The 25,040-nt window shown below is 44.0% G+C and overlaps 1 protein-coding gene across 11 annotated transcripts in view; it reads left to right on the top strand.

The window, feature by feature from the left end:
- The first annotated feature begins 52 nt into the window (after window positions 1-52).
- The window catches only part of CUX1 (cut like homeobox 1), a 274,945-nt gene continuing 249,957 nt past the window's right edge, over window positions 53-25,040 (top strand). For 6 of the 11 annotated variants that reach the window (XM_064523405.1, XM_064523398.1, XM_064523399.1 and 3 more), the window contains exon 1: window positions 53-213. In XM_064523405.1, the coding sequence (XP_064379475.1) occupies window positions 151-213 (63 nt within the window). In that variant the 5' untranslated portion in view covers window positions 53-150. The remainder of the gene's footprint in view (window positions 214-25,040) is intronic. The other 5 variants (XM_064523401.1, XM_064523403.1, XM_064523402.1 and 2 more) reach the window with 3 other exon arrangements.

The raw sequence follows: 25,040 nt of genomic DNA, 5'->3' as shown, positions 1-25,040 counted from the left end.
GCCTGCCTCCCTCCCCCTTGCCCCCCCGCCCCTCCTCCCCCCTCCCGCCCGGCTCCCTCCCTCCCTCCCTCCCTCCCCCTCCCTCCCGGCTCCTGAACTCCAGCCCCTCTCTCTCTATCAGCCGCTCACTCTGTCTCAATATGTCTCAAGATGGCGGCCAATGTGGGATCGATGTTTCAATATTGGAAGCGCTTTGATTTACAGCAGCTGCAGGTCAGGCTCCCCCGCTCGCCGCACCGGCCGGGCCGCGCCGCCGGACCCCCCCCCTTCCCTTCTCCGCCTTCCCTCGGGCCCGGCCTCCCCCTCCTCCTCCCGCTGCCGGCCCGCGCCGCCTAAAGGGAACCCCCCGCTCCGCCCGGCCGCGGCGCTCCGCTCCCTCCGCCCCCCCCCGCCATTGATCACTGGCCCCATCGGAAATTGATCCTCTTTGTTCAATTCATCGATCAGCCCAAGATGGCGCCGGAGCCGGCGCTGCCGGGGCCGCCGCCGCTTCGCCCGCTCCGTCCCGGGCTGCTCTCGCCGCTTCCCCTTCCCCCGCGGCGGCGCGGGCCGTGCGGGGCAGCCGCGGCGGCGGGCGGGCGGGCGGCGGCGGCGCCGGCGGCCGCTGCTTCCCCTCCCCTCGCCTCGCCGCCGCCGCCTCGCCGCCCGCCGCGGCTCCCCGCCGCCGTTTCTCCCCGGGAGCTGGGGAAAGTTTACCGAGTGCCGGGACTTTGTGTGGGGGCGCAGGGAGCCGGCCGGGCTCGGCGTGCAGGCGCGGAGCGGCGGGGGCTGGGGGCGCTGTGGTGCCGGCGAGGCGGGCGCTCCCCCGCCGCTGCCCCGGCCGCCGCGGGCCGCGGCCCCCCCGCGCCTGCCGCCGCCGCCGGGCAGGGGGCCCCGGCGCGCCGCTGCCGTGCCCCGGCGGCGCCCGCTGGCCTCGCGGCGCCGGGGGCAGCGGCGCCGGCGGGGGGCGCGGGATGGAGCCGCGGCCGGTCCCGCGGCGCGGGGGGAGGGCGCGGGGGGCTGCCGCGACGGGGGGGGGGGGGGAGGGCGGCGGAGTCCGGCGCGGGGCCGCGGCGGGCGGCGCCGGCGGCTGCGGCGCGGGGGCTGCGGGAGGGCGAGAGCCCGGCGCGGGTGAGTGAGCGAGCGGGCGGGCGCCGGGGGGCCGGGGGGTCCCGCGGCGGCGGCGGGCGCGCTGGCATCACTGCCGGCTGCGCGGCCTCTGCCGCCGCCCGGCCGGGTCCCGCTGCCGCGGTGCTGCTGCCCGCGGGGGGGGGGCCGTGCGGAGCGGCGCCCCGCGGAGGCTGCGCGTCCACCGTCTACCGTAATTGCTCGGGTGCAGATAAGGCCGGGGGGGGGGGGGGTTGTCAAACGCGTAGCGGGTGCCGCGGCCGGCAGCGCGCCGCTGCGCGGTGGCTGTCGCCGGGCAGCGCTGCCGGCCCCTGCGCGGCCGCCGCCTGAGCACAGCGGCCCCCCCCCGCGCCCCCCGCAGCCGCGCTGCCCCCGCGCGGGACGCGCCGCGCCGGAGCTGCCCGGTCCCTTCTGGCTTCAGGTGCACCGGCCGCGGCGGGGTGAAGTAGCGTTTTAGCGGAGGCTTTTTAATTCCCCCCCCCCCTCCTTCTTGCGTGTTTTATTGTTTCTTTTAAAGGTTTTGGATTAAGGTAGACTTGGCTGAACTTTCCTAACTTGAAAGGGTTCTTAATAGTGACCCGGAATACTGACAGGAATACAGGAAAATGAGATCCAGATGTAGAACTGTATAAAATAAAATGGATTAAATTAAGATGTACTTAAACAAGGTCTGACATCTCTAATTGTGAGTTTTTTTGCTTTTGCCTCTGTATATATGTGCTTGTGCTTGCTTAGCCTAGGAAAATAAACACTCCTAACGTCACTTCCACGGTGTTACATTTAACGTTGAGAAAGTCTAAATATTTCCTATAAAAATAAAGCCTTCAGAAATGCTTATTGATTAAAACATATTACACTAAAGTATCTATCTTGTAAATTAAATTCTAAAATGTAATGAACGCAGCCAAATGGCATTTTGATAGATTGTTCTGTTCTGTTTTTAGTAAAAAATAGCTCACTTTTATCATAATTTAATTTCTGTGCATACTGTAAAACCTGTTGTGGAGTATCACTGTACAAATCTTCCTCTCGTTTTGGCAGACTGAATGTGACAGTCTGACTTCAGCAGCTCGCAGGGTTTCCTTTGAAGCGCTCCGGTACTGCTAGCGCCGGGTTGTTTGAACAATTCTCGTTACCTGCGTTCGAGGACTTCTGGTTATTTGTGCGTCGCGTGGATTGAGGCTGTTCCCCTTTTGGCGGATGCGCGAGGCAGTCTGTGCGCAGGGGACTTTGTGCGCAGTCTGGCTTTGGAGAGTTGTGGAGTGACCGGGGAGGTAGAGATCACCTTTCATCTCTGTGCAGAATAGTTAATTTGTTTCAAACTAGCTTTTTATTTATTTTTTTAATCCACCCATCTGCATGAAGAGGTAGTGTAATATTTACTCCCACTTGCAGATGAAGCAATATGCTATAAAAACTGTCATTGCTGAGTATGAAGTTGAGTTTTGCAGAATTGTCCGCGGTACCCCCCTCCTCCCATCATTCGTTTCTGCTAATGTACTTAGAGTACGGCATGGCACAAAAAAAAGAAGTTGCTTTTGTCTGCACTTTTGTTACCCTATTCCAGGGGAAAAGCGAAAGGATTTATGTTTAACATAGTTCCACCTGTGCTCTGTCAAGCAGAACACCTGTAACTCTGCATCTAGCTGGTTTCAAAGCTGTTGTTTTCATGCTTAAAGTTGTAAGAAGCTGCGGATGAGACTGCTTAGTCCCATATTTCTGGCAGCAGAATGACATGCACGCTGTCTGCTTCTAACTTCCTCTTCTACGGTCTGTTAGAAGAAGACATTTAACTGTTGATGAGCTTCGACCTGCCTTGTAATATTAAGCAGCAGGTTTCTCAAGGTTGTATCAATATTAATTAAAAACAGAGCCGAGAATTCTTTAAGGTCTGAGTCTTTTAATTATTTATTTCCTTTCACTAAATAACTTCTTGTTTATAGGGAGAAAGATTTCAAGAGTTGGGGGCAGGATTAAATAATTCAAAACTTGGATTAAAGAACAAAAAAGGTCTGCTCACAAATGGAGTATGAGACGCAAAAAGGGCAGTTTCCTACAGGTACCAAACACGGCTCTTCTCTTCACCTGAGACTGCACCTAAAATGCATGCAGCTGGATATTTAACCCATTTTTCTAGTTATCTTTCTTATAGTTCTATTTCCTAAAAAAAAAAAAAAAATGCTGAAAGTAGCATGACATCATTTCGGCATCCGTTTGCCACATGGTTGAGGGAGGACCCATGTTTGATAACTGCTGGCAAGTGAGTCATGGTGTGTAGAGAGGACAGATCCTTGGAAACCCTGGCTATCATGACCATACATGTGATTTAAATCGTTGGAGAAATGCTGTTGCCCTGAAGAGGTATAACTGCATCTCTTGTTTGGGGACAGTTGTGTGATCTGACTTGGCTTGACGTAATGCAGGATGAAGGTTACCTGGGATTGTGTGGTCCTGTTTCAAGGCTGTAGTTTTTGGTGTCACTCGTTCACCATCGCCTTCTCCATAAAAACAACCCTCTGCTGGTGACCAAGAAAGCAAATGTTCCCATGGCTGCAGCATACACTCCTGTTTAAGACGCTGTTCGGCATTTGTGAATATATGTATTACAGGGGACACAGTTGGTCCTACTGTACCGTTTTGACTAATGATGTTGCATGCGTAGGTCTAGCTTGATTCTCAGCTCTCAGTCGAACGTGCAGGATGAATGGAAAAAGTTAATGCTCTCTGAAAACTAAATGAACTATGCGTTGAAGCGTTTTGACAATAAACGCGAATCTCAAAATGTCATCGTAGCTTTTTAGGACAGGCACACATACTAGTAAACAAATGCAGTTACTGCTGTTGAACGGAGCTATGTAACTTGATACTGTCAAACTAGGGGGTTAAAATCTAAAGCTAAATCTTGCTTATGCCTTTTTCTTTGTTTCATCTTCTTTTTTTTTTTAAATCTCACCCCATTATTGCATCATGTATGATTAAAGTAAGGATGGAGTATTAGTTGTTTGTATGCTGCAACTAATTGTTTAAGGTAAATCACTGATCTTATAACATAAAATTTGTAACAAAGTCTGGAAAAAGTAGGTAGTAATGAGTAGCATTTAAATACCGAAGCTATCCTATTATTTAATTAGAAACAGGTGGAATTCTTGGCATCCTTTTAGCTGGATCTGATTGTACCAGAACACAAGCTGAATTGCTTTTAGTGAAGGAGTTAACGTGCTTCATCAAAAATGCAATCAGGAGATCACATCTTAATGTTACTTTTGTTTATCCACACAAGTCACTGTAGAACTTGTAGCATTGTGTACTTTTAGGACAGAAACTATATTATTTATAATGGCAGTCGAAGGTGCATCAGGAAAGGGTCTTTAGCTGCTGCAAATGTGTTTCTGCTCCCCCCACCTGAGCAGAGATGCAAAGTGAAAGCAGCACAGTAGTTCTTCGGGAAGATGCAATACAGAGAGCTTCATGGGGTGTCAGTACCTGAAAGGCAGGGTGCTGCTGCCAGTCTGCTCTGATAGCCATCATCGTATCCCTTAAAAGCCAAAGCCTTCCTTTTTCTAGAGGTCAGACTGGTGTCCCTGGCCATCCAGCGTACGTGGTGTGCTGGAAGAAGGGCCTCTCGCTGCGCTTCTGCCTGGACAATTTGGCCTTCGTAGGATTCCTTGAATCCTGCTCCATGGAAAGGGATTTGTAAAACCTTTCTCTTCTGCTCTTCCCTTGTTCCTCAGATGAAACACTGTCCATCTGAAACATGGCAGAGGTGGGGTATGTTTCAATGAGTCTGCTCTTACGCCAGGTTTGTGGTTAATTGGATAATCTGTTGAAAAATGCAGTAATGAGGACTCAAAATACGGTAACGGTTGGGATTTTTCTGAGCAAAGATTGCACTACTTGGCTGTATATAACAATACGAAATAAGTAATGGATGAAACATTTGTTATAAAAACAAATTATATGCAGTCTGAAATTCCAGTGAACAATTATTCTTTATTTGCTAGCTGATTTGTAATGCAAAAAGTGGATGTAGAAAAATGCTTAATCCCAAGTTTCAGTTTGATCACACTAAAGCTGAAAATAAAGATACTTATTTGCAGGATAAAGAACAGATACATATATGCATGTTTAGTTTTTTTTTTTAAGACACTAAGCTGGCAGTACTCGTTGACTCGGGCTCTTTTTATGTAAGCAGGGTAAGATGTTCCCATCTTGTGTATTTAGGTTTCTCTTGTATGTGTTCTTTACATTTTGCCGTTTACTTATCTTAGTGCTGGGCTATTTCCCACATACTTCATGGGCAAGGTATTAAAAATACAACACTTTCTGGATTCAGAGTATAGTGGCATATTAATATTCCTGCACAGGTGAAGGAGTAGGGAAGAAGACCTGAAGCTGAGAGGGAATAGTTTGCAGAACACAAGCCATCTAGGGCAGAAGAGGTTAGAGCAAGAGTGCTCATGTGTAGGTTTTTAGGTGTAGTGCTGAACTTACCAGCAAAGATAAGAGAAAATTAGACCTCACTACAAGAACGCTTAATATCTTTAATTTATGGGATTTATTAATTGGTAAAGATAAGATAAATCTTACTCATTTTGTGGAATATATGTTCTTCACAAGTTTTTGTTTTCTCTGGTTTGACAATGCAAATACATCAGTTGTTTCTGTAGTTAATTATAATTAGAAAAAACAATATATTGCAATGTTTGGGTTGCAAAGAACATAGAAATCCAAGTAAATAACTGAATGTTAGCAGAGTTAAGTTTTAATAGAAGACTAAACACAAAGTGTACGGATGTTGGGTGTAGCTTGTTGGATGTAACAGTGGTCTTCCCTGTTGTCAGATAACACTGGCATTGCTTAGAAAGTAGTAGGCAGTAAAGAATTTGTACTGAATCCACAACTGTTCCCTGAGTCATGTTTTGACGGCAGCAAGATCCAGCAGTTCATACTATGCTATTGCTTGGTCAGTTTTGTGACTTACTGGAGTAGGTATTTCAGCACGAATGAATTCATTTCTTGGTATGAAGGTGTTAAAGCAGGGAGAGAACCCGATGGTTCCGTGCTGATGTGTTACAGCAGACACAGTTTCGAAGCTTGAGTCTCTCAGACTAATGTCTTCTAATAGCTATTTGCCTTCCTGGCAATTTACTTGCTTCCTTGCCTTGGAATAATTCAGTCTGCATATGGGGTAATAAGGAAGTTTCTTGTGAGAGCTGAGTTACACTTTCATTTTAAGAGGTGGAGGGAGGAGAGTTGGCTTGGTACTTGTCCACTTCCTGATCAGGTTTATGGATCCAGAGTGATCTGTGCTGGAAAAACAGAGATAAAGATTGCCCTTACTTCAAAAAGCTCAGAAGCAGATTCACACCAATATTTAAGCTCCTTTATTTAGATGCTTTAAATTCCCACATATCTTTGTGGATCTGGCTCTGAGCTTTTTAAGGCATGTAATGATGTAGGCCATAGCTGTCGCAGAGGCTTTTTCAGATGAGTTTATACACCAGTGCAGAGCAGATCTTGTTGCTGTGAAAACATACCTTAATGAATAAAGCAAGCCTGGACTTAATAGCATCTGGGAGTGCCAGTACAAGGTTTCTGTTTGTGAATGATACGAAAATTTAGGCCAAAGTACTAGTAAATAGCTGGACTAATTTTGCAGTGGAGACTTGCCCTTCACTTGATTGAATCCAGTGATCCTGCATTTGGTTAACGATCAGGTGTGCCGTGACACGGATTGCATGCAGCTGTGCAGGTGAGACCAAATTGTGTTTTAATTCCTGTTGAAAGTCTTAAGTGTCACTTGAGCTAGGGAGGTAGGATGGTCCTCTGCTGGTGTGCTATCACGTCCCGGTGGGATTTCTGTGTGTGTGTGTGGGGGGGGGGATGATGGTGGACCTGAATCACTTCTGATGCTTATGTTACAGAGCTCTTTCCTTGCTGAGAAATGTTAGCCTCAGTGTGTGGCTCATCTGTGACAAACTGAGGACCATAATGTTGCGGGGAAGCAAAAATAAAACAAAATGGGGTGTGTGTGTGGGGGGGAAATGACACTGGCTAAGAACTGGATGGGTTAGAGGGAAGTGGTGAAGAAAGGAAGGAGTTAAGGAGTCAGCATAAGCCTAGGACTTGGAAATAAAACTTCTTTCTTACTGTGCAGTTGGGAGAAGAGGAGAGCTTATTTTAGAACATATATAAATATTCGGCAGCACAGCTGGGGAGCATGGAGGGTCTCCCAACAAATGTGTGGTTGTAGCATTGCAACAAATCCAGCTCACCTGTGCTCACGGATGTTATAAAAGGATAGCCTGGGGTTTACCAGCAAGCTGTTCTTGTGGGAGCATCCTGGGAAGATTCCTGCGGCAGATACCAGGGCGATGGTATAGCTTCAGCGCATGCTGGCAGATCTTTATAGAATTGTCCTGGGACAAGTAGGTTTTATGTTTGCGTTAGAGTTAAATAATTTTTTTAATTGCTGGATTGTCTTTTCAGGTATTGCATATAGTAGAAACATTCTCATTGCTCTTACTTAGAAAGAAATTGAAAAGTGATTTAATAGCTTTTGACTTCTTTCTTTTTAAATGGAGACTCATATTAGCTCTGTCTTAGGTGCAGAAAGGCCTTTTCTTTTGCTTGAGAATGTCCTGGCTTATTTTTATGGAAACTAAACTGCAAAGCTGAAATGTAGTGCTGCAGATAGTGGAAAGCAGTAGAGTCTGATGGGTTAAGTCTGATTCCTTCTGCCCTCTTTGATATCGCTGTTAAGTAGTCGAGGTTACATGGTGTTGCTGTTACGTTATTTTAAGGAAAACAAAAGATCTCCCTTACCAAAGTGGGCTTAAACTGGTATGCATCAGTTCATCAAAAATCTGTTCCCTTACTTTTGGCGTAACGCTTGGTGGGGACTGATACTAACATCCAAAGCCTTTAACTGGTTCAGATGCAGTTTGATTGATAGTCACTAGGTAATAGTGACTTTGAAATAAGTTGGGAGTTTCAGTCTCGTTAGCTGTTGATGCATGTCTGTCTGCGGCTCTGCTCTGGGTCTGCTTTGGGCCTCTGAGCATGTCACTCGGCCTCTGCTAATTTATTTCTCCATCTGGAAAACATGATAATGCTTCTGACCCTTCTTTGTATAGCACTTGGAGATAAAAGATTAGGACTCACTATTCTTTATTCCTACTACTTAATTCTGTGTTGTGGATAAAAAAAGAATTAGTTATCGTTACGTCTTTTTGTGCCTTTGTTAGTTTTCTTTCTCAATAGACATGACAGAGGATATACTACTGCTCATTTGTAGATATTTTTCAGGCTTGTTGTTGGAAGCAGTAGAAATGAATGTGGGGGAAACACCTGAGCAGCTGGGTGTCTTGAGGGTAGTGTTGGTGATTGGTACCAAATCACTGGGAGAAAATATTTCCCACAAACACTTACAGAGGTATAACCCAGAGTCATATGCCGTTATTTTAAAACATCCCTGCGTGCTTTTTGGGATAGTGTTTGAAGGCAAAATATGCAGTTTATCAAATTTCCCTTTTGGCTTTTTTATATATTAAAGACTGCTTAAATTTTACATTATAAGCACCCAGTGATATGAATGTTGAATTTAATGTTCAGCAGTTTGTGGTTGCATCATTTAAAACTGCAGTCCTTGGCTAACTGCGGCCCTAAGTTTGAAACAGTTCCCTGTTTCAGAAATACAGCCGGGCCTCCACCGCTCTCGTTAAATGAGAATCTCCAGTCGTTTGGAGGGCTTTTATCCAAGCCGCGCTCTGGGGCTTGTGATGACTGTAAATTGCAACGCGCGAGCCCCGCAATTGGCAGAAGAGAGGTACACACTGAGTGGTTTCATGCAAACTGTTGGAGTCGTATCTGGAGACTGCAACTCCTTATTTGCAGAGCACACGTGATGTGGTAGGTTGAACCTCCTCCGTGCAGCACCTTTCATTCTTTATCCAAACCGTGCCGTTTTGTACTCTGAGTATTGATACCTTTGGGCTAAGACAGTCAGCAGGGATACAGAGGTTATGATTTAGATGTCTACTTGCGCCATCAGAAATATCGACTGCCTGCTCGTTTCGCGTGCGCTCGGAGCGCGTGGCCGCTGCCGCTGCGAGGGGGCTCGACGGGCCTCCCGCGGGCGAAGGAGCTCCGTCCCTGCCTCGTGCCGCGCGCGGGCCCTGGCCCGGGGAAGCGTTAGCCCAGGTGCTTAACTCTTAACGCATGCGCAGTCTTGGTCCTCTAACCGATGGGAAGGAGTTGCCTTTTCTAACGTGGATCAGTGGTGAAGTTGGGAATAGAGGCAAATTTCTGGACCCTTTCCCCGCTGGTGCGCTGCCGTGTCCACTGGCTGCTCACTCATTTCCTTTACCTCGTGTTTGCAATCAGCTTCACGCTGTCTCTTGTTTGGTTGATGTGAAATATAAATGTCATCGGAGTAGCTCAATAAAATGTAAACTTGTAATGTGTTTTGTCTGTAATTATTTTCTACTTGGGTATTTACACATTTTATTATATATGCGCGGCAAAGTAAATTTGGTATCATATTATCAGAGATGTTTGTTTCATTTTCATATATAAATAAAATGTACCCTTTGTCTATGATCTGAAATATGATAATGTTAATTTTATCAGCAAACTGCACATCTATTTTTATGTTGCAACTTTTGTGTGTGTTAACGTTGATAGCACTCAAATAACTTTGGTTTGGTATGTCTGGTATGAGCATAGTTGCTTTTCTAATATTAATTGTGGAGATGGAATAATATTAAACATTTAAAAACAAGGAGCCAGTAGTCTTGCAATTGATTTTCTGTGGGGAGACCTTTGTACAGAGTTGCTTACACAATTGTAACCTTAATTTCTTTTTTGGGAGCACAACAAGTGTTTGATGTATTTAAAAAAAAAAAAAAAAAAAAAAAAAAAAAAAAGGGGGGGGGGGAAATGTTCTGAGTACACTGATTTCTCCTCTCTCCCCTTCCTCCCAGCTCTGTCCTGTCTCTTTCAGGAGCTCTGGTTTTCTTTTGCTTACAGGTTTCTCCACGTTTTCTTTGGCATCGAGTCTTGCTATCAAAATTCTTAGGATGTTGGAAAAGGGCACCTTGCTAATATTGTGTCTTCAGCTCATCTATCCGTTGCCGTTCACAACACCCTACTCATTTTCTCAAGCAAATATACTTTATATTCTGAACTACTGGTCTTAAACTCAGAAAATTCTTTTTTTTTTTCTTCTGCAGAAATCCAAAAATGAGTCAGTACTTGCTACTTTGTAGGGATAAACTCCTGAAGCTGGTGTTCTCTTGCTTCCCCTCAGTGTAAGAAGCGTTAGATATTGTGTATCTGGTTGGTAAGGAAGAAGGCAGGGAGGGAGAATAATCAGTCTGTGGGAAATCACCTTGCATGTTCTTGTAATGAAGCTAAGCTTTTCCAGCCCAAGTCTTGATCCTCTGAGCTACGGGTGCTGTGTGTGGTGCCGAAGTCCTCAGCCCCTGCAAGATCGGGGATTATCTCCCTGGCTATTTAAAATCGGGATGTGAATCAGATGAAATGGTCTTACAAAGCTGTACTCTTGATTCTATGTATAAAACACTGTTCTTTATTTTTCATGCTCACCAGGAGGAACTGGTTTCAGTTATTTTCTATATGTGCAGACGGAGCCTTGGTCTATCCCCGACTGGAAAGTTGTATTGCAAAGCTGCTTTCTTCTGCTGCGTAGCTTCTGATACGTGTTTCTCTCCGTCCTTGTGCTGCATGCCAAAAACTCTTGAAACTAGAGCTTGCTTTTTTTTTTTTTTTTTAAGGTGCTATATTCAATACAGCATGAACGATTACAACTTCACACACGCTCTGCTGTGATCGGTGTGTTTTAGATAATAAATTAAAGTCCATTAGCATCTGAGATGGTCTGGCATATCCTAAGACGAGTTAGTTCTTTAATGTGCCATGTCGTATACCATGCTAAGTAAAACTTGATCAATGGCGCTATCTGGGATTTTCTGTCCTGTAAATAGGCCTTGAAGTCTAAAATTGCAGCTGTGAAAACCTACTTTAGATGGGATTAAAAAAAAGAACGTGGCAGTTCAGATTGTTTTCAGAATCTGAGAAAGTGGGCACTAAGGCCCCAGAGCTGTTGTAGGTGCCATGTTTTAAAGATAACTTCACTACAGAGGCTTAAAAGTTAGTGCGGAGATTGGAGCAGCCCTGCTTTGTCATTCAGTGCAGTCTTTTCCCACTGTTGTAAAAGGTGCTTTTGGTATTTGGCTGCCGCCTGCTATGCCAAAGGTTGTTATGTCTTAAGCCTTGCGGGTTTGCAACTTCTGATACCCTCTAGGACCTTTGCTGGTGAAAGGTGATGGCAGGGCGACGTTTAACATCATAGGCTTAGACCACGTAGGCAAATATGGAAGCTCCTGATAACAGAAGATGATGGATATTAGCCTTATTTTTCATCTTTTAAGTGAACTTTGTTTTTGTACGGATAGATTAAATGGCAGCTGGTAACGTAGCAGGCATGGCTGGTTTAGAAAAAACACCTACTTCTATTGTTTAAGGGCATTCATTGCTCTTTATGTTATTTGCTTCTAGATATGTCGTGGCAAAATGCAGTCATATATCACAGTGTTTTTACGCCCTATTTATTTGCTATAATCATTTCGGCAAACAGTTGTGAAGTTAATTTCAATGGTAAGAAACGTTGATTCTGTAGCTGGTTTTTAACATGTTGCTGGTTGGCAGCAGCCTCTTTGTAAGGCTTCTTGATTGTCAGCTCTTCATTATAAATTTACTTTCTAAACGCTGACTTAAGGCCTGACGCTTTGTTTGTTTAACTGTCAGTTACACCAGTTTGGAGACCTAATAAAAACATCTCAGATCTTTCTATTGAATTAGGCCATCCTTTACCAGCCCAGCGACTGAAGTAAAACAGCTATAACAGGATCATTTCTTTTTGCAGGGACCCCCCACTTCGGGCGTGTTTTGATACTTTATCCTCCGTGTGACAGTAGTTGGTTTTCTGATAGGAGGTCACCGTAATGTTTTAATTGGATTTTTCAGCTGCAAGGAATATAAAAATATAGGATTATTAATGGAGTGGCTTTGCTCTTGAAAGATTCCCAAATGTTTGCTGTATTGCACATGCAGGAAGGGTTTAGTTTTATTGCTCTTTTAGGGATAATCGATTTTGTTGTGGAAAGTGGAAGCTGGATATTAACTACTGGACAGGTCGCCAGGAAAAGTGAGGAGCACATCCATACAAAACTAACGGTTATCTTTGAAGGCAGAACTTCATTTCCCAAATGGGAATTTTCCTAGGATACAGGATTTAACTGTGCTGCTGTAGAAGATGCCAAAGGGTCTTTCACAAGTTGGTTTGGTTTTATTTTTCATCTGAAGTCTTTGAAAAAGGTCGTGGGCAAGAGACAATTAAAGAAACACTTAACTGACCTTGTTAGTGTATTTTTGTGAAATTATTGTGCTCTACAGTTATTGCTGTTTTACACAGATGGTTATTGCTGGTTTCCATCTGTTCATTAAGCAAAAGTAAAGGCGGAAAACGGCAGCCTTAACTGGGTTTTTAACCAGAACTTTCAGGTTTTATTTCTTCTCTGAGCACGTCAGGTTAATCTGTTGGGTACAGTACGTTGTGGTTTCAAGGAAAAGAGATCAAAGTGGGAATGTGTCTGCACAATGTGGGTCACGATAGCAGTTTCCTGTGTTTCGGGCACCCTTTTCTTTGAACAGGCCTCAGGTAGTACGATATCGCCTTGGCAGATGGCCAGATCCGAGGGAGAGACTCCGACCGGGACTGACATTATGGAAACCATTTTAGCAAAGCGCTTCGTGTCCAAAAAAGATCCTTCAGCTCGTGTTTCTGGTTATTTCCAGTTTAACCTTCGTGCTGTCAATATGAATGACTTCACAGCGCCCCAGTGCAGTTTTCACTGGTTTTGCTAAAGTCTGCTCTCTTCAGCTAACATGATGGTTAAAAACATGTGCAATGTGTAAGGGCTGGCTGCTGTCGGAGCTTCCTGCTGGCGCTGGTGTAGTCGAGCTGACATCAGTTTTAGCGCTCGTGGCAGTCTCAGTTTCTCGTTTTCTTAAGAACCACGGGAGAAGGAGCCCCAGAAATAGAACGATTTGGGTTTTCACCTGGTGAAAAACAAAGCAAAACGAAAAACTTCTTCAAAGTCCTCTCATCCTACCTGTGGCACTTGGAGAATTTTTCTTTGCCCGACTGCTCCGTCTGAACCGGTGGATGATTTGTCCTTGCGTGGCTGTTTTCGGTAGGCAGAAATCTCAGGTGGGATGGAAAAATGAGTCTGGCTGTGGTGGGAGAGCTGTTTCCAAGGGCTCTGGACCAGGCACAGAACAGGCATTTTGTTTCTCCGCTCCTTTGCCAGTTGCTCAACCAGATGTCCTCAGTAGTTTCTGCTCTAAGATGTTAAGTAATTAGATCATTCAGATTCTAGTTAAACATAATTAGAGCCCTGTGTAAACTGAGTGAGGCTGACAGGTTTTATAGGTTGGTCATAGCAAAAATATCAGATGATATAGCTCAGCATTAATACAAAAAAGATTTAAGCCTCCCTGCCCTCAAATAAAGAGGTGTTTAGTCTCCAAATTTAAGCCTTAATTAGAAGTACAATTTATGGAACTTACTAAAAATGTTTCCAGGATCTTGCAAATCTCACTCAAAAATACTCCCCTATAGCGTTTGCAGGTTCAAGTTTCCTTCTCCTGTGCTCCTGAATCTGAAATCTGAAAGCCTACCCGGTGTTGCTGTGTAAAATTAAACAAAAAGATAACTGAATTTTCCTCCAGATTTTGTTTTTTCAACCAGTTAGTACTTAAAATTAGCGAGTAAGTTGTCTGCAGTGGTGCTCTTTGACTCGCGAGAAGGTTTTTGACCAAGTAGCTCTATCTCCACTCCGTGCCTCAGCTTTCTTTCCCAGCTTGTCTGACTTGCCTTTGTAGCTTACGAGCATTCAGAGCTGCGAGGATACTTGCAGCACAGCCGTCGTAAGCGGTCATGTTTGCCACCAGCTTTCCCACTGCAAGTTTTGCTGCTAACAGTTGGATTTCTTTGGTTGTTGAATAGCAGAATTGGAGAGAACCTCCCTTTAACGTGGAGGTCTATGTAGGTACTGAGAAGGAGCAGAAGGAAGTGGAAGACTGCGGGCATGGGGCATAAACATTAGCTGTGTGTTGTGGGCGATCTCGGGCATCTGATTATTGTTACTTTTTTACAGCACTCTAAAGCTAATCCCTGATAATTTCTCTCCCTCTCTTTGCAGATATGACACATTATTTTGTTGTTTGTTTGCTGGCAGGCGAAACATATTTTCTGAAGGAAAGTGTTAACAGCTATGCTGATGTCTGTCTTCTAAACACTGTCTGAAGAGAAACCAAGTGTTTGTCTGCATGTACTCATGCTGTGTTGTGCTAGCTGCAGAACAAGTTAACGAGATGATTCTTGTGTTTTATACGATGTAAACTTTTTAGATGTTGCAAGAGTCCTAAGTTGAGAACTGGATGCAGGGCGATCGTTGTTCCGTTGAACGCGCCGCAACCTGGTTGCAGCGTCGCTTGGCAGTACCTAATTTTTCTTCATTAGGTGTAGAACATATGGAGGAAGGTAAAAATGCGTTGGAAAATTCAGCTTCACATAATTAGGGGGATTCTACAGTTAGACTTGGTGAAAAATGAAAAATCAGAAGGAAGAAAACTACAGTTATTTCTGGTAATTCTAAATGATTAAGTTGTCTCGCCTGGTACCGAGAGCAGCTCCTTTGCGTGCCCTGCAGAGGTGTTTCGTGCAATAACTTCCCTTGTCCCCTGCAGCCTCTCCCCACCACGCGCAGTTATGTCACTTGTGTGATGCTTCGAGCCTTGCTGTCCTGGCTGGAATCTCGAGACTGTTTCCAAGCTTGTATTTCTCACTTGGCAGCACATGATGCGGCTGGTGGGCAATCTGCCGTATCCCTTTTTTGTCAAACATCAGAGTTGCTGTCTGACACTGAATCCGGGAATAAGAACGGGGAGAGTGAAATAGGGAATGGAAATGAAGATATCTGCTGAGTGTTTTTGTGCATTTTTCTGTTCTTGTGGTGATAGAAAGCCAAAGATTTTAAGTCCACTGTGTTTTTTCCCCTTCATATTCTGAGTGATTAGAATGACCTGGTAAGTGGAAATTTTTCAACTACCTCTTGATACCAAGTATCATATGCTTACAAGTGGAAAAAAAAATCAGTTTGAGGAAAATCCCCTGGAGTTCTGTGGAGACAAAGCAATTTTGTAAAGCTCAGTGTGTGTGTGTTTGTGTAAACACACAAGCTCACACAAGCACAGTCTCTTTTCTGGACCAGCTCCCACCATGCAAACTACAGACCTGAAGCTGCTATAATTGATTATGTGCAATAGGAGACAAACCACCAAGGCTCTGGGAGAGGGCAGGGTGTGGTCCGGATCTGGCAAAACATATAAGGGAAGAACATTACTTTTTCAAAGGTAGGGAAACTTTAAAACATTGGTCCAAGAGGTAAGGCTGGTTGGGAAAAGGAAAAGCGCGGTAAGCCGAGATGTGCCCTTTGTAGGGGGAGGCGTTGGGGGAGGAATTGGGAAGAGAGAACACGCAAGTTTAGGTTAGTACATGTTCGTGTTCTTCTGGTTTTTTAACTTCATTTGTTTCCCTGGCAGATGTCCCATGGCTTTGAGGCCTTTGTCTGTGTGAGAGAGAACATGAAGGAGGGCTTGGCAGAAGGCTCCCGGGCTGTGTGGAATAGCTGGTAGTCATATTTATAGTTCGTGTTGTCTCTTGGCATAGGCGATTCTGATAGCTGGCGATTGTTCCACAAAGACGTGTGTTATATTGGCAAGTAAACTCTCCCTGAACTTCCACCACCAAATCCATGTTGTGGATAGGTTTCACGTACATATTCCTAAAAGATCCTGAGCATGACTTGCCAAATCCAGAGTGCTTGCATCGCATTAGCTGCTCCCCCCTCAAACATTAGAGACTCTTCTTTAAAACATCTTTACATAATCCGAGGTATCACATGCAACCCTCTTTAAATTGAAAAGAAACAGTAGTTTGATACAGATCTAGCAGTCCCTAAGTGGTAAATTTTTTCTGAGCTTTGTAGCATGTACGTATATGCTGCATCCTCCTTTGAAGGCTCTTCATTCATTTTTAATGATCATGGTACCTCGCTGCTTAATATTATATTCTTTTGACTGACTAAAATTCATTGTGGAGTTGGTCCTGTAGCTGATTCGGTCTCTAGGGAAAGAGAAGCACTATATTCTGCCGCTGGGGGTTGGACTTTTCTGGTAGCCTTTTACTTTTTCATGTCTGTGACTCTAAATGGATTTATAACTCTTCAGCTTTATGCCTTTAAAACACCTGCTGTAATTGCTTAGAAATATACTCCATGTCAGCCTTTATTGCGAACTGTGATTATGCTTCTGGTAACCATCCTTTTTGGTAGATTCGTAAAATATAAGTTTCTCATAATAGAATTCCTGAGAAAGTTAAACAATGCACGCGGTTTAAAGTGCAAATATAGGCTTTGTTGGGGAGAGGGGATTATTCTGCTGTTCTTTGGTACCTCGAATTTGAGACTTCAGAAATTGCTCTTGCTCTTCATTAAGTATATGTATAAGTTAAAAAAACTCGTATTCTGCCCACTTCATTGACAGAAGGTATGTTGGGGGCCATTTCTTTGCATGGTAGGTTAATAGCGCAGTTGAGAATAGGATGCTCAGACAAGTTCTTGAACTTCTAGACAGCATTTCTTTTTATCAGTTAGCACTATTTATATATAAACTGTACAGAAGGGTGAAAAAATGCTGTTTAATGTTGCTGATTTAACAGCTAAGTGCTGTGTGAATACTGAAAAAAATTCTGGCATTGTAGGTTTGTAACTTCAATTTAGGGCTGATCTTGTACTTCCTACTAGAGTGGAGAGTCCTGTGAAACTCTCTGTAGGATGTGGTGGGTGAGCTGTTGATGTATTCGATCTTGGTAATAAGCTACATTTGATAATTCTACACCTAAGAACTGTACCAGAGTTATAAAGTCTCATGGCAGCGCAGGAGAAAGCAGATAACCAAGACTGTCGAACTTCATGTGCTACCTAGGCCTGGAATTCTTCCAGGCAGCTTAGATCAGCTATTTACACATTAGCAAAATATGCAAGATTTTAGGAGAGGGTTAGGAAATTCTAGTTTAACATTGCAAATCAAATTAATATATTAGTTCTTGTAAACTGTTTCTAGAGATTGCAGGATTGAGGAGGTGTTATTTATCGTCACTTTTAGCTACAGAGTTCCACCCATGCAAAACTCTCAGTGCTAAGAGAATTAGACTTTTTGGTAGGCGTGTTGTTCTCAAAATCTCAAGCAGAGGAAAAAGTGGTGAATAGTTATTTTGGGGCCCTTTTAAAATATGAAAATAAAGTTACTGGAGTTAGTCAATGTTCTTTACATCACCACCTTTATCCTCAAGGATATTTTGGTATTTCTACCTTTGAAATTTAGGCTAGACTTCAAAGGGCTGATGGAATTTCCCAGGAGAAGCACGGTCCTGGAGAATGGTAGAGATTGGAATTGGAGAAGACAAAGTAAATGAGTGCGGGTTGCTTGGTACTGTTTGCCTGTTAAGTGCCTCGAAAGGAGGAAGCCAAGCCTTACCTCTCACTGAGGTGGGAGACCCTCAAAGAGCGTGCTTGTGCCTCAGAAAATGTTACTGAGAAATCAGTTTGCAGTGCAGTTTGCTCATGCCACCTCTCTGCTGCGGTATTTTGATGTGCTGGAGCATGGCTGTGAGCTCCCGAATTAGCTGATAGTTGGGTGACACCGTGTGCAGGCAATCGCGTTGTTCTGTTGTTCAAAGCGTGTTTAATGGAGTGGTTCCGATAAACCATTCCCTGTGAGACAGGGACAGTGAGAAGTTAATAATTTGCTTTTTTTTTAGTTTTTAAGTGCAGAGAGGCTCATGCAAGCATAAAGTCAAATACTGTGGGATGGCAAATACTGTTTTTTAAACTAGTTGGCTTGTTGTAGCTGCGATAGTCTGTGTTGATCAACCCTTTTGGTGTTTGCTGCAAAATTTATTCTAAAAGGCATGGTAGCTCATTCTCGTTGGTGGCAGGCCAAACAGTCGCTGCTGCCAAACTTGGCACTGATGCCAGTGGCTTGCTATAGCTGATCTAAGAATATAAGAAGCAAGGCTTTTATATTCAGATGGTTTGAAACTTTTGAATTTCTTTATTTCATTGCCTCGTTCCTTCATGGTATATCAACTGTTTCTTAATATACGATTATTATTCTTAAGCCATTCTGAACCATATTTGGTTCAACTTCTGTGTGTTATTGCCATAAGAATTTGTGAGCAAAATGCTACTGTTTTTGTACAGGTTCGAATGTTCTGCACGTTGGTGCAGGTATGCGTGTTTAAAATGCACAAGAAGATTTGTGTCAAGCTATTTGACCACCACACCTGTATGTATTCCTCAGTTATATAGGATGTAGAAAGCAGACACCATAAAATAAGTTTGTAGGTCTAAAAATCAGAAGATTGTGGTCGCTGGCACTGGCTTTGCTTCAAATTATTGCTGAAGCTGTTAATGACATTCGCAGCTGAAGCAGTGTTTTAGCCTAGTTTAATAGACCAAGTAGTCACATTAGTGAGGTCTGGCTAAAGGCTGGATAGTTTGTTTTCAGTACTCATTACAGCCTGTTGATCTTTTGCCAGGAGAAATTTCTAGGTTGTGAATTTGTTTCTCTTGTATATAGACATATGACATCAGTTGCCTGCTAGCAGGACAGGGCGTAAATAGAATCATGACAGCATAACTTCAGTGCTCTCCACATTGCTCCGTGCGTACGATATATTGACGTTACAGTAGCTGATGTTGACATAGTTCATCGCCTGGGCAAATGGTAAAAGTAGCCTCTGCTTTGATTTGCTCCTGATCTGGTCGCATATGAGAGATCTTCGTTCTGCATTTCAGCAATATCAGCCGTTCTGGGCTGTGCATGGGGTTTTGGAGGCGGTTGTCCAGACTTACTTTTGAGCAGTGATTTATTTAGCTTCCTTCATAAGGTTGTTAAAGTGCTTAACAATGCAATTAGTGTTAATTTAAGAAAAGTTAAAAGCACTAGTGGTTCTTTTCAACTTAATTTTAAATGCTGAGACAGATTAAGCAGTTTGAACAATGACAAGAAATTATGCTCCGTAGCCATTGAATGCATAAATAAAATATGCCCTAGTACTTGGTATTTTGAACCCAAAACTTAGACCACTGAAATGACTGATTATGAGTATACTGGCTTGTTCTGGGATCATCAGACATTTGACAAGTTAAGCATGATCAGTGCAAGTCAGTGTTCAGATGTCAAACCTGTAATGAATATTTCACTGCTTTAGGATGCTGGTGACTGCAGTACGTTGTGTGTCTCCAGAATTCACTTCGGTTCTACTGTAGATACTGACATAATAGTAACTCCTGAGATGGGGCGTAAAATAGGTCATGTGTCTCTGAATGCTTTTTCTTCCATTTGCATGGAGGCCTTAGCATGTGACTCAAACATTTGCTTAGTTTTTGTGTATGTGAATGGCTGATGTTTTATAAGCTTTTTTTCTTAAGTTTCATTAATGCTTCAGTTAATTGCACATGTGCGCGCTCTCTCTCTCTCTTTTTCTTAACACTATAAAGAAGTTCCGATTTTACCAAAGCATTCACTCAAAAGTTAGGAAAGCTACATAAGAATACCCTTAAGACAGCGCTGACTGCCAAATCCATCACTGCCAACCCTGATTCTGGCCCTGGAAGAAGGAATCAGAAATCTCCTTCATTGGGCACGAGAGGCCTGGTCCATCTGATGGCTTCTTTAGGGTATTGGATGTTGTTGGATGCATTCCACCTTTTTTAATGACAAGAAAAATGTTGATTACCTCTGTTTGTAAAAGTAGCAAGAGAAAATTTGTACGTAACTGTTCCTTGTTGGTCAAATAAAAGCCTTACAGGTAGGTGGGATGTTGTGGAAAACTGTTCTACAGTGAATGCAGTCAGACATTCACGACTTGAAAATGAGCTCACTGGAGTTGTGGAGCATAAAAATGAATGTGAATTTAAAATTGAGCATGTATTTTTTTAAAAAAGCCTTAGTCAAAGAATCATTTGTGCCTTAAACATGAAATTGCCCATAACCTAAGTGGATGCAGTTCCATAAATGGACTTTGGAGTCCAGTCCAAGTCAGTGTTAATGTTGGTCCTGGTGGAATCAGCTGAGGTGGTTTGACATTGAAAGGAGACATGTCTTTTAACAGACAGGTCAGGATCAATTTGTTTGCTAAAACTAGTGTTAGTTTATGGGTATTTAAATGTTTAAGCTAGTTTTGCAAAAGATTGCCTTTGGGGGCAAAAGCTACTCCAATGCAATGTTTACTTGAACAGCCCTTTTTTATCAGAACTTCAATTCTGTTTCAGCCTTACTCAAGAAAAACTAATCCTTAAAATTTAGCTTCATCCTTCCTTAGTAAGGTTAGAGCTTAATTGGGGTGTTTCCCAGAGAGCTGGTTTAGGAGTGACAGACAGGTAATGATGACTGACAGAACTAGCATAAATTCAGATTAATGGAGATATGGTTGGCTAATGCCAACTGGCTAAATGGGTATAAAAGTAGGTTCTCAGCAGCGATGACAGAGGCTGATTTTATCCACCCCTGCCTCCCCGCGCCTTCCCACCCAGAGTGCTGAGTATCCACCTGGATGGTAAATACTTGCAAATCAGCCTACTTAGCAGCTTGGATCTGGCTCTAGGGACAAGACAGGGAGAGCTTGGTTGGGATGACTTTTGTGCCTGGGTGTTTCAGCAGAGACTGCCGCAGAGAAGCTGGCTGCTCGTAGGCCGTTGCTCGGCACATCAGCGATGCCAGCTGTCCTCGGGACCGCCGGTGCAAGCTCCCGGGCCGCTTGCGTGCGGCAGGTAGCTGGGACTGCTCTCTTCGCTATCCTCGGCGCTGCTGGGCCACGCGGCTCTCCAGGGAGAGCTGCTGCTGATGGCATCCTGCCAGCTTGCTGCGTCGAAAACCTTCGTAGACTTCTCCAAACACTGTGAACCTGTCTGGACCTGCCCGGTAGCCTCGGTGTCTCCACGAGCCCCACACACAGAGCGGGACTTTTCAGGGGTCAGCCTGTTGCCCACATTTGACCTGCTCTTAGTGGCCTGTCCCTAGCCGGGTCAGATCACCAATGTGCAATGTGTCGGCAGCACCAGAGGCCCAGGGTGTGGTGAAGGAGCAAGGTGCTGGTAAGCGTGGCCACCCAGCGCGGTCCAGGTGACCGCTGTTGTCCTCAGGGATAAAGGCTCTGGATCAGGATAGACAGAAACGTTCTTTTTTTCTAGCGTTCAGAGTGCTGCCTACGAAATCTTTGTTGTGCCTTTTTTAAAAATAAAATACTGAAGAGGCTGGGCTCAGTGCTTCCTCTGTGACACATCACCAGAATGGGGGAGATGTCTCTGTTTAACAATTACCACTCTTTATTTTGCTGTCTTATTACTTGGGTATCTACCACCTTGGCCTCCTACCTGATGATACGCTGTGTGGAGTGCAATAGTGAGGGCAGAAGGTGGTCAGCCTTCTGCTCGTGTCAGCTGTGAATCGTCTGCTTCTGGGTAGCACTTGGTAGCATGCTGGAAATGCATGTCTGCTAAGTGCGTGTGCTGACCGCCAGTGCTGCCCTTCCCCGCCCACGTGCGCTTGATCAGCTAGGTAAATAGAGTGGCTGTTCGAATGGGGCTGCTAAAAAGCTCCTGCAAAAGCAGTAGCCACTGCCAAAATCCCAGTCCCTGTGTGCTGATTAGGCTCTTGTTTTTTTTTAAAAAAACTCTTGGTGAATGTCTTTAAATTCCAAAAGGGAGATATTTTCCCCAATCATTTTCCTTTAAAATACACTCTTTAAATTTATTCCAATGCTGAAGAACATTTAATGCTTCCCTCTTGTTACTGGTGCAAATACAGTCTTGAAACTTTGTCAGCATTTGCTGATATTTTTCCTTAATCAATGTTATCTTTCTTTTCCTCTTTCTTAAAATGGCTTGCTGATGAATTGAGTGACTGCTTGTGAGAATGAAAGATTTGGTAATACTCCTATTAAAACATTGTTGAAAATCTGCTTAGAGTCACTATCCTGCTTGTTCAGTGTAGTTGCATTAGGCTTTGCAGGTAGATTTATCGTGAAATTTCATGGCTATCATTTTGTTTGAACCGTCTCTCGCTCCCACACATGCACACTGGATCATGCAGTTTACTTGCTGAATGTTATTGCTTCAGTTGTTTGGGTGAGATAAAAACTTGTTGAACTACTAAAGTGGACAGAGTTTAAAATTACAGACACATTACTTTCCTTTGCAGCCATAATATGTTTGTTTTGGCAGTCTGTCTCTCCTCTGTAACGTGGAGTGGTTCTTTTTTTGTGATTATTCACCGTTGTCAGTCATGCAGCGTGAAGTATTATTCATGGCCCTGGAAAAAGTTACTCTTTCACGAAACCAAAGCATAGGAAGCGTTCTGAGCTACCTGGCTTTGATAATTGGCAGGTATTAATGATACGTGAGCGTATATTGCCATAATAACGTGTTTTAAACCGACAGATGGAGCGGGGTGTTTACAGCTTTTGAGCCGCGAGACCCTTGGACGGGTTGCCTGGCGTTTGGATTACCTTAGTGGCTGTGCTGCTGCGCAGGACCTGCGAGGGCGATGGTTGGGATCCGCCACCGGCGATCGCTGCGCTCACCTGGGCTAGTGCGAGGCTTTCCCACATGGTGGAGCTTTTACCCTCGACTTGACCGCAAAAAGACGTTTGTAAAATGCAGAGAACCAGCCTAGCGCAGGAGGACTGTGCTCGCCTCTTCTTTGATCCATAAAATTTTTGTGCCTTGTATAATGACGTGTTTGCGCTGCACAGACATGGACACTATCGCTGCGTTAATGCCTGTAAATCGATTAGCGTTAAGCAGCAGAGAGGCTTCTCAGGCACCTTTACGGTCACACGGCAGTTTCTAAATGTTGCGTAGCTGCAAATGCCACGCATTGCTACGGCAGCTGAAAAATGATCATCGGTTTTTAAGCCAAAACAGGCTAATTGGATTGGCATCAAGTTCAACAGGTATCTGGCCTGTTCTCCCACCCATTTTTTTCCATTTCAGCTGCCTTATTTTGAAGCACCTTGCTGTTCTGTTTCCATAATACAGAAATAGTGCTAGTTATTAAGATTAATGATTCTTACAGGCAAACATTTTTTGAAAGAAGTACTGAATAATCTGGGTGCTTGTGTGATTTGAACCATACCAAGGAACTGAAGGAATGTGCTAGCTGGAAGTACTGCGTATTCTGCAGAAATCGGCTGTTGCTTTTTCATTATTTGTTTGTAAGGTTCTTATGCCGTGCAGCCTTTTAAAGGTGTTCTCTGCTTATCCAGTCAAACTGTAAGTCAGTTTACTCTACTGCTTATCTGTTTTCTCTTAATACTAATTTAGAACAAGAGGTGACCTTTCCTTTTTTTCAGGAAAAAGGAAAAGAGTAACTTCAGTGTCTTTTTTTTTGTTTTTTTTTTTTTTTTCCCCCTCCCCTCCTTGAGTAAGGAGAATACAGTGGAAATGAGTGATGGTGATGGGGTCAGTTTGGATTTTTGTATTAGCCACTTGTTCACATGAAAGTAAACTGTGCTTCTGAAAATCTGTAATCTTCATAGGAACCGCGTATTAATTTTGAGCCCACTCTCTTCAGGGCAGGGCAGCACGCTTTCACCTATCGTTTGTACTGGTGGAAATCAGAACTGTTTTCTCTGCGGTCCCTTTATCTGCTAGCAAACTGTTTTCCCTGTTGAGGTCCTGCACTGCCCATGTGTCTGCTTCTCTGCGTATTCCACCAGCTGGCCTCGTCTCCCTGCCAAACTTTCTACTTCTTCGGTCTCACACTTTGCCGTTCCTGAAGCAAGTCCCTGAAACAATTTTCCTGTCTTCCTCTGCCTTGCTATTTTTGTTTCCTTTACAAAAACAAATTGCAGGACTGATCTGGTTGTTGCATGTCTGCTCCAACTGTTCATGAATCCTCCCATACTAGTGAATGTACTTGCTAGTTCTTCATGCCTGTTCTTACTGCTCATCTCGCTGCATGCTTAGATTTTGTTGTTGTTATAGATGCCTTTTATAAAAAAGGTTTAGATAACTCTATCAGTTGAAGGTAAGTTCTGAGTTTTGTAATATAGGAATAAATGTCTTCAAACGTTAACATCTTGCTACATGTTCTAACAGTCGCCTAGAACGATGCTTCCAGCCAACGGATGGTTCTCTGCTGATGGCAAGAGGCTTGGTTTTGTTAGCTGGTATTTGCTAGGTGATGGCAAGTAATGGGTTCTCCCATAATCTCAATCATCTTTGAACTCTGGTGATTCAGTCTTTAATGTAAACACAGTTAAATGACAGCCTCCATGCTCTTAAGCTCTTAATTTTTAGGGGTTTTAGTCATCTTTTGCATTCATCCAGGTTTCAGTGGAAGCATCTGTTACTAAAGAAAGTACAGACTCAAGAATTTAATTACTTGGTTTTCTTTTTTTAACAGAGGTTTTAAGAACATTTGTGGATCCTAATGAAGTCAGTGAGACTCTGAACCTCTAAAAACTGCTTGAATGTTACAGTGAAGTGGGAGGAGGGGAAGGATTAGGGTGGAGGGCAGGGTTCTGCGAAGACGCCGGGTGTGTATTTTGAGAAGAGTTATTGTATTTTTAGCTAGTGGGTATGTTTAGAGTGTCATTCATTTTAGAGAGTAAGGTCATCTGTTTGTTCTAGACTGCTTGAATTTCTAGTTGGGGTGTGTGTGTGTGTGTGTGTGTGTGTGTGTGTGTGTGAAATAGAGTTTTCTTGGGGATGATT

Source organism: Dromaius novaehollandiae, chromosome 19 (assembly GCF_036370855.1).
Source record: "Dromaius novaehollandiae isolate bDroNov1 chromosome 19, bDroNov1.hap1, whole genome shotgun sequence".
Taxonomy (NCBI): Eukaryota; Metazoa; Chordata; class Aves; order Casuariiformes; family Dromaiidae; genus Dromaius; species Dromaius novaehollandiae.
This window is presented reverse-complemented; position numbering and strand designations above follow the sequence as displayed.